The sequence below is a fragment of the Phoenix dactylifera genome, unplaced genomic scaffold (assembly GCF_009389715.1).
Source record: "Phoenix dactylifera cultivar Barhee BC4 unplaced genomic scaffold, palm_55x_up_171113_PBpolish2nd_filt_p 000092F, whole genome shotgun sequence".
Lineage (NCBI taxonomy): Eukaryota > Viridiplantae > Streptophyta > Magnoliopsida > Arecales > Arecaceae > Phoenix > Phoenix dactylifera.
The window spans coordinates 567,510-577,738 of record NW_024067680.1 but is presented as its reverse complement, the minus strand read 5'-3'; the positions used below and the strand labels follow the sequence as shown (position 1 = coordinate 577,738).

Below are 10,229 nucleotides of genomic sequence, written 5' to 3'. Positions count from 1 at the left end.
CGATCAACAAATTATAGGATATGGACTTGATCAGAGTTAAGGTTAATCAATATGATTCATCAATGAAGATTTCAAGAACATTTAATGAGCCGAGGTGGTCGGTTCATTAGGCAGTAGGAAAGCAGGATGGAACCAGGCTCCTTACTGGGGTCAACTTGGGTTCACAGATCAAGTCAACAGGGCCCGATACTGGGTTCCTTGGACATTCTAGAGGGAGAAAGTGGAGGGCGAATGGGTGCATCAAAAATGAGACCTCTCTCTCTCTTAATTTTATTTATTTATTTATTTATTTATTTATTATTATTATTATTATTATTATTTCTCGATTTTTTTCTTTTTCTTGTTTTTTTTCTTTTTTTCTTCTTCTTCTCTTTTCTTCTTTTCTTCTCTTCTTTTATTTTCCTTTTCTTCCTCCATTGCTCTCCCCTCTTTTCCTCACCGAAAGGGGAGAGGCAAGAGCCGCCCCACCGAGAGAAGAGGGCGGGAAGGGCCTCCCGCCCGACGGTAGCCCTGGCCGAGGACCGGCGGCGGCTGCAGCCGAGGGCCGCGGTCACGGTGGGGACACCTACCTTATCGAGAAAAACAGGGGAGGGGAAGAGATCTCCGTCCCATTTACAGCCTTAGTCCTCTCCACTCCGCTTCTTATAATTGTCCACTGATCAAACAATTATGCAGTTGCCACCACCATGGGGCCTAATTAGTCTCCTCCTCCTCATCCCTGGCCTATGTCACTCATTGCTTCAATCTCAATGAAAATCTCGACCGAGATGTCAATTTGTATCGATATGGGCTTCTCACCCATATGACATGAACTATACCTTGGTCCATTTATCTCAGTTAGTATTAATCTATAATATCCCAATATGTCCGTCGATACAAGATTATAATATTGATTGAGATTTCTCAAACAGGTTTTTACTCTCTAAAAACTAATTCTTAAATAGTAAATATTCAAAACAATTCAAAATATTAATTAATTAATTAGTTCATTAATTAATTGATTGATTGATTAATAATTAGTTCACTATAAAACTGAAATGTCCAATATCACTAGAGATGGGCACTGGGCCGGGCCGCCCATGGCCCGGCACGGCTCGGCACGACCCAGGCACGGCCCGCTTGCTACAGTAACGGGCCGTGCCTAGCACGGCCCATTAAAGGGGGCCGGGCTGGGTTACCACTTTCTGGCCCGCGGGCCGAGCCCGGCACGGCCCATAAGGGCCTGGGCTGGCACGGCCCACGGGCCAGCCCGGCACGGCCCATAAGGGCCTGGGCTCGGCACGGCCCGCGAGCCAGCCCGGAACGGCCCATAAGGGCCTGAACCGGGCCTGGGCCGGGCCTGGGCCGGGCCAGGCACGGCCCGTCCCCCTTAAAATAAATGGAAATAATTTTTTTTAATAAATTAATAAATATTGAAAACTAAGGATTTATTAATATAAAGCCACCTTAATGGTGGGGGTTTGGCATAGACCCCTACCAGTTTATTAATTTAAATCAAAATGGTACATGAAGGGAGGTTTGGACCTTGGTCTGACCTCCAGAATACAATAAAAAAAGGAGAAAAAATAGAGATGACTCACTTTAACAATTAAAAAAATAAAAATGTACAATTATAAAAAATTAAGAAATCTTACTAATCATCAGTGATTCAGTATTCACTATTCAGTAGTGTTTGTATCATCATCATCAGAGGATGTTGTATTATGTCCACCTTTATCTTGAAGTCTCGCCTCAGCATCCAACCAATCTTTGAAGCAGAGAAGCATCTCAACTGTTTCGCCAGTCATCCTACTTCTCTTTTCGTCAAGAAACACGCCGACCTGCACTAAAAGCGGATTCCCATGCTACTGTGGACATCGGCACAGCTAAAATATCGCGTGCAATTGCAGACATAACAGGATGTTGATTTTTAACACTCTTCCACCAAGATAATACATCTAGACTCTCTATTTGATTTTCATCATATGCAGACTGAAGATCATTTCGTAAATAAAATTCTAGTTCACTACTAAAGATGAAGAAGATGAAGATGAACTTGAAGCATGTGTGTGTTTTCTCTGTGCAATGAATGAAAAAATAGATGACGAACGAGAACTACTAGAAGAAGAAATAGAGCTTTGTACGGAGAATCTAGATCCACGAATTTTTCCATCATATATAGCATAAATATCATAAAGAAGTTGTTTTACCTCAATTTTAGCAGGTTCAGGATCTTGAATCATATTTTCACAGTATGCATCAAGTAAAATTAGCACGCCATTCAATTAACTCTTGGATCAAATACAGCAGCTAAGTTATGCATAGGACATATCTTGTCCCAATACTCATTCCATTTAGATTCCATTTGTTCAATAATAGGCATTAAAACATCATCATATCTATGTTCTGCAAATTTTGACTAATTATATATGCTTGTTGTAAAAATGAACATGAAAGTTGGATAATAAATACCAGAAAGAATATCAGTAGCATTATAAAAACTAAGCAAAAAATCTTCCAAAATTTTTTCTTTATTCCAATCAGTTTCAGTCAATGTAAAGCCTAATCCACGATCATTAATATATGCACTTAATAAGTTTTCATATGGGTATGCATCATGTATCATGCTATATGTTGAGTTCCAACGAGTAATTACATCAAGTTTAATTTTTTTAAAACGTTTACCATGATTTATACATAGTTCCTTAAATTCTTGAAGTCTTGATCTTGAAGCATGAATAAAAGAAACTGCATTTCTAATTTTTGAAATTCACATCTTGAATCATGCCCATGCCAGCTTGAACAGAAAGATTTAAGATATGACATGCACATCTAATATGCAATAAATTTTCATTTAACATGGGATGCAATGAGTCCTTTAATAATGTAACAGCAGAATTATTATTAGATGCATTATCAAAGTAATAGACATAATTTTATCATTAATATTATATGAACATACAGTTTGATAAATGGCATTTGAAATTTGTTGCCCAGAATGTGGAAAATCAAAAGCACGAAAAGCAAGAATACGTTTATTTAATTGTCAATCATTATCAATATAATGAGCAGTAATGACAATAAAACAATTACTACCTACAGATGCTGACCAAATATCAGAAGTTAATGAAATTTTTACATTTAAAGTAGAGAGTGTTTCAATTAAAGTTTGTCTCATTGCTAAAAAGTTAGTCATAGCTACTCTTCTAAATGTACGCCTACTAGTTCTTTTGTAAGCAGGTTGTAGGTTTAATTGAACATATTCTTCAAAATTAAAAGATTCACATAAACTAAAAGGTAATTCATTCTTAACTATCCATTTTACAAGTTCTTTTTTTTTATTTTCATAATTATATGCAAAATTAAGGGTACTTTGAGCATGAGAATCATGCATCCTATAACTCTCTTGATGTCTTCTTAAATGGCCTGTTCCCCCACTACTACTACAACTATAAAGTTTGGCACATTTTTTACATTTTGCTTTCCAGACTCCATCAACCATAATTCTAGCAAATTCATTCCATACAGCACTAGTCCCCTTACGAGAAGAGGTTTGATCTTCACTCGGTTCACTAGTTCTAGAGGAACTAGGAACATGGGGTTGGGGATTAGTTTCTTCTCCCTCAGAAACAGGAGGAATGCCAAAATGACTTTCCTCAAAAGATGACATATCTAAATTGATGAATGCAAAAAATAAAAACTAACCACAAGGAAGAATTGAGTAGAGGGTCAGAGGGCAGAGGTAGAGCCGAGATTCTGAGCTTCCTCTTGTGCTCTCAACAGGAGGGACCTTCTCTTCTCAACAGGAACCTCCTCTTGTGTAGCACTTGAACACTTGCTAAATGCAAACTAAAAATTAAATTGCTAGAAGAGCACTTTAGAAGAGAGAAATAGTAGTAGTAGAGAAGGAGAGAATAGTTGGTTTGGTTGTGGTGAGAATGAGGGAGGAAATGGGTATTTATAGGACTCCAAAAAAAATTTTCCCCAAAATACCCCTCAAACTAGCCGTTTTTGGACTGTTGGGAGAGGTATTTTGGGAAAAAACCAAAAAATAGCCGTTGGAAACGGCTATTTTCTTCCCCCCCTGCCAGATGGGGCACGGCCCGTAACGGGCAGAATTTTTCTGCCAGACGGGCCGTGCCAGGCACGGCCCGTTTGGACCCGTTACGGGCCGTGCCTGGCATGGCCCGTTTGGCAGCCCGTGATGGGCCGTGCCTGGCACGGCCCGTCTCGTGCCGTGCCGGGCCCGGCCCGCCAATCCACGGGCCTAGGGCCGGGCCGGGCTTGGGTTTTTGGCTGAGCGGGCGCCGCTAACGAAGCGGGCCGGGCCAGGCACAGCCCGTTTAGTCCGTGGCCCGGTGGGCCTGGGCCGGGCCGGCCCGGCACGGCCCGATGCCCATGACTAAATATCACTATTCCCGTTTGACCTGGTTTTCTATACCTTATTTCTTTCCTATGTTGAGATTAGAATATTAGTCGAAATCGGCGCGTATCTCAGCTATTTCATGTTTGGCACAGGTTTGACGGTGGCCAAGAAAATCCAAAGATCTCGGTCCATCTCAGCATCGGCTACCTATTAAGATGGCCAAAATCTCAGATCTTAAACGTCACCGCCACGGCCACTAAAACTGACCAGAGACGTTCCATTTTGTTCTAGAGTAATCAAAGAGTATTCCTCCTTGTTCTTTGTGACGCCATGGATCCCATATATGGAATCCACCACCTTAGAACTTCAAATATGCCGGCTGCCGTACCTACCCAACGAGTTGACCGGATTTGTTCTCGAGTAAACAAAAGAAGGCGACAATTGGTCAAAGTAGAGCCGGACACCATCCATGGCCGAAGACTCAGATACTTGCACACGTTTCCTTATAGATCGAGCAGCAGAAGCTCATGATCAATGGATCAAGAATAATGCAGAGATAGAAGCAAAGAAGATCACCTCTCAAAATTTGCTTTCAACTCTTGAGTATGGGCTTTTACCAGGGTACTTCCGTTCTCCTCCTCTCTTCTCTTCTCTTCTGTTTTGGCTCTCTTTCGCTACCATCCCATGCTAAAGACACGCTAACACTAGGCCAATCAATTAGCGACGGCGAGACGCTGATCTCTGCGGCGAGATCTTCGAGCTGGGCTTCTTCAGCCCTGGTAGCTCGAAGAACCGCTATGTCGGAATATGGTACTATAACTTCTCAACTGACACGGTCTTATGGGTTGCCAACCGAGAGATCCCAGTGCCGGACCACTCCGGGACCCTCGCCATCGCAGAAAATGGCAACCTGGTGGTCCTTAACGGGACTAAGAGTGTAATCTGGTCGTCCAATGCATCCATGTCATCGAACGAATCGACGGTGCAGCTGATGGACACTGGAAACCTTGTTCTCCTCAACAGCTCAGGAAGCACCGCATGGCAGAGCTTCGATCATCCCACCGACACGTACCTCCCCGGCATGAAGGTTGGGCTCGACCTTCGGACGAATGTGAACCAGCTCTTTTTCTCGTGGAAGAGCAAAGATGATCCAGCGAAGGGGAACTTCTCCATGGGCATCGACCCAAGGCGGTCGACGCAGATCTTTTTATGGGAAGGGGACTAAACCACGGTGGAGATCCGGGCGGTTGGAACGGGCAGGTGTTCATCGGAATTCAAAACATGGTTGCAACTTACGTCTATGGATTCAAGCTCAGCAACTTTCAGCAGGAGCAGAAGATGTACTTCTACTACAATGAATTCAATAGCTCGCATCGATACGTTCTGACGTGGGACGGCATTGAAGAGCACTTGATATGGAACGGCACGAAACTGGATTGGTATCAGTTCTGGGCGCAACCAATTACGGAGTGTGAATTCTATAACAATGCGGGAATTGTGGTAGTTGCACCGATGGGAACACGCCGATATGCAGCTGTTTGAAGGGGTTCGTACCAGCGGTGGACAGGGAATGGAACGGTGGGAATTGGACTAGTGGGTGTGTCAGGAGGACTCCATTGCAGTGCGAGAGGAACAGCACCAGTGGCGAGAAGGCTGAAGCTGACGGGTTTTGGAAGCTGCAAGGGGTGAAGTTGCCGGACTTGTCGGACTGGGATTCGGATGTGGCGGACGAGAATGGATGCCAAACGAGCTGTTTGAGCAATTGTTCTTGCAAGGCCTATGCGTATGTGACAGGGATCGGTTGCTTGATGTGGGGAGTGGATTTGGTCGACATTCATGTGTTCTCAAGTGGAGGGAATGACATGTACCTCCGGCTCGCCGGCTCGGAGCTAGGTGAGCGACATCTAAAGTTTCTTGCTTTTTGTTGGTATTATTATTATTATTATTATTATTTTGCTTGTTGTTTGGAGACCATGAAGGCTTGGAATTGGCTAAGCTATATAATTTCTCCTTCCCTATTTTCTAAATACTAATTTATGATATAACCTGGAATTATTAAATACATTAAAGGAAAAAAAAAAAAACCATTGAAGCTCATTAATTAGAGGTGAGCGGATTGAAGGTGTGTGGACTATGAGAAAAGCTAGGTTGGTGCCTGTATCTAAAATTTCTCTAGATCTTTTTAGATATTTTCCTAGAGTAGAAGTTGTATTCATGGATTATGGAAAACTCTTACATTTGATCAATCTTGATGTCTAAATGGCAAAAAGCATATGTTACTTTGGGAGCTTAGAACTCACCCTTCTAAAGTTCAGGAGCAATAGCTCACTATTCTTCTTTAGGCTTGCCTATGATTTGGGCTATTTATTTTCCTTCTTTTCTCTTCTCCACTTTTAGTACTCTGGGATATATAATTAATCAAGTTCTCTTTGCAGATAAACATAAGAAGATACCAGGTTATGCTATAGTTATATAATTGTTTTGACAGTGGTATTTGTACTGGGATGCATCTATGTCTTGTGGAAGTGCAGGAGAAGAATAAGAGGTAATGCACTACACTGGCTTGTGATATTTTCCTATTTTTTCAGTCTCACCATTGTCTGACTAATATTATTAAATCAATCTGCCCAGAGTATTTTAAGGGAAGAAAGAGCCAAGGTGTTGGAAGAGTTGATCAGAGTAGTGGTAGAGGAGCATCAACAGAATTTTCAGTGGCAGAGGAAAGGAAGGATGGAGAACGCCAAGAGCTACCTCTGTTAAGCTTTGATTCCATTCTAGGTGCCACGGGGAATTTTTCTTCTTTAAATTTGCTTGGTGAGGGCGGATTTGGTCCTGTCTACAAGGTTAGTTGACATTTTCACTCATCAAATTTTTAAGCAATACACAGGATTTGAACCCTGGAGCTATCAAGCTTTTAGCTGTGTTATGCCGACCAAATATATTACCAATTAGTAGTATACAATGATCACTTGTCAGTAACTTTACATTATTTGAAAGAAAAAGTATAGGGAATTTATCTACTCAAGCATGTTGATGATGACATGCATGCACATGCTTGTCTATCACGAAACAAACAATTGACACTTACCCATTCGTAGGTATCGCACGTAAAATTCATGATAATATTGTTGCCATTGCAGCACTTAGTGTGTGCTTGTAACTACTATTTAGCACCTGTGATGCATATGCCATTCTAAAAAATACTAGAACAGGGACAGGAGAAGGGGGATACAATTCCCCAGGGTTCACATTGTAATACTGTCTTTCAGGTGTGCTTACAGGTGTGGTAGTCCTGATCTAAAAGTTCTGCATAAGGATAAAAGGGTTGTGACAAACTAAAACAATGAAGAATTTTGGGAACATAGTGTGAAATGAAATTAGTTTATGAGGGCTTCATCTTGTTCAGCCATTTAGACATAATTTATCTATTCTTATGGGTAAAACAAGGTGAGAATGTGACTATTTTCCACCCTCATGCAAGTGTATGACATAAAATTACCATCCTTTGAACTTCCATGATCTAATGGTCTTCTTTGATAATTGAAAGGGTGATTAAGTTTTTGGTAGAAGCGGCCATGCCTGTATATTTTATCACTGGTTTTTTGGAACCAGAAACTAATTAGATTTCATCCATGTTTTTGTGTCTAGTTTCATCAAGCAACTCTGTTGTGTAGGAAAAAAAAAATTCCAGCTAGGAGTGATCTATCTATACTCACACTATTTGCAGGCCTGGCCTGAAGTTGAATGTAATTTGCAAAATGGGTTTTGTTAAACTTAGATTCTAATATGTTCACAATTACCCTCTTGATCTTGCTTTCTGTTGACAATAAAAAGAATTCTCATTTCCCAAGTCCGCTCTCTTTACCTTATTGCTTCCCTTTTCCTTCTCTGGGTTCTTAGTGTCGGAATGCAATCTGGTGCTCTTAAAATTGTTAATTATTTCAATTCTTTTTGTTTGTAGAAATTTCTTTGGGCTTGAAATTCTTAAAACATCACTCTTTATAGTAAGCAAACTTTGGCATTAATGTTATGAGCACTGAAGTGATGTGAATTCTAATAGGGCAACCTACCAGGGGGCCAAGAAATAGCTGTGAAAAGACTATCAAGGAGTTCTGGGCAAGGCCTGGAGGAATTCAAGAATGAGGTCATTCTGATAGCAAAATTACAACACAGGAACCTCGTTAGACTCCTGGGATGCTGCATTGAGGGAGAAGAAAAGATACTGATTTATGAGTACATGAGAAATAGAAGCTTGGATGCTTTCCTTTTTGGTAAGTACATCCATGCCTGCTATTCTCTTATACTTGACTTTTACTGTTTGTACTGATCTATCTAACAATCCAATTTGGACAGACTCAAGAAAGAAAGGGCTCTTGGACTGGAAGACGAGATACAATATTATCGAAGGGATCGCACGCGGCCTGCTCTACCTTCACAGGGACTCAAGGCTACGTGTAATCCATCGTGATCTAAAAGCTAGTAACATCTTGTTAGATGAGGAGATGAACCCAAAGATCTCAGACTTTGGCATGGCAAGGATCTTTGGGAATGATGACAACGAAACAAACACCAAGAGAGTAGTTGGTACATAGTAAGTACTGCTTACTTACCTGGGATTAATTACAGAAAAATCTCATTTTGAGTCTTTAAATTTGCTTCATGACATGAGGAGAGAGGGTGAGCTGCTGAGTGCCACAACATTTCATCGTCATGAAGACTTACTATTAGAATGATCATATGCTCAATGTCTCTGCATTTACTTGTACAAGTATCTCTTAGCATTTTCACTGTTGAATGCAGTGGGTATATGTCTCCTGAATATGCGATGCAAGGAGTGTTCTCCGTGAAGTCTGATGTCTATAGCTTTGGAGTACTACTGCTGGAGATTGTGAGCGGGAGGAAGAATAGCACCTACCATCACCCAGAATTATCTCTCAACCTCTTAGGATATGTAAGCAAATATATGTTCTGTTTCTCTTTTTAGTGCTATAAAAAGCTGCCTAGACCGATGCTGTAACTATTCTTCTAAACAGGCTTCTTGCTTGAACTTTGAATTGCTGTAGGCTTGGAAATCATGGAATGAGGACAATGTGATGGAGTTTGTCGATCCATCCATAAGGGATTCCTGTTCGCTGAGCGAAGTATCGAGGTGCATAAATGTGGGGCTCTTGTGCGTGCAAGACCGAGCAAATGATAGGCCAACCATGTCATCTGTCGTTATAATGTTAGAGAGAGGGACTACTGCTAATCCCCAGCCAAGGCAACCCACATTTGCAGCAGATAGGAGCAGCAGTGAAACTGAGTCATCAACATTGGATCCCATGGTCAATTCAGCTAATATGACGATCACTCTGCTTAGTGCGCGGTAGAGGCTGAGGCATATAATAAAAATATTTTTTCTTTGTATTTTCAGTTTTGTATATAATGAGCTAGAGTGTACTGATAGATTGACAGAGACGGTAGCTTTTGGATTAGATCGTTGAGAAGATATTTTGTATATAATATGCTAGTTTTTGTTTATTATGTTTTTTTTAACATTTTATATTTCATTATGTTTAATTTTGTTGTCTTAGAACTAGGATTCAGCGACGAATTTGGCCACTGGATCAATTTTGAGCTTATTTGCGCATCTTAATAAGAAAATATTACTTACAGATCGATGGTTTGGAAGACCACTTGCATAGCTAGATTTTAGCACCCAAATTCATCGCGTCCCCCGCGTGAGCTTTGAAGATCGTCTAAACCGGCGGAAGCCCACAGAATTGAACACATAACTCGCAGTATTTGACCAAGGATATATGAGGGTCCTAGTTCGTTCCCACACGCTTTGCAGCTTCCCTATCTTCCATGGACCCCAACTTTCTGAACATTTCCCACTTTGATT

At 41.2% G+C, this 10,229-nt stretch overlaps 1 protein-coding gene across 1 annotated transcript; it reads left to right on the top strand.

Annotated features, from left to right (window-relative positions):
- The first annotated feature begins 4,911 nt into the window (after positions 1-4,911).
- LOC108511656 (G-type lectin S-receptor-like serine/threonine-protein kinase B120) lies at positions 4,912-9,714 on the top strand. Its single transcript, XM_039116476.1, is given in 11 exon segments — positions 4,912-5,086; positions 5,089-5,558; positions 5,560-5,586; positions 5,588-5,828; positions 5,831-6,238; positions 6,789-6,890; positions 6,977-7,188; positions 8,406-8,616; positions 8,699-8,936; positions 9,146-9,296; positions 9,409-9,714. Coding segments are annotated over 11 exon segments (2,502 nt in total). The 5' UTR covers positions 4,912-4,950.
- Positions 9,715-10,229: the final 515 nt, after the last annotated feature.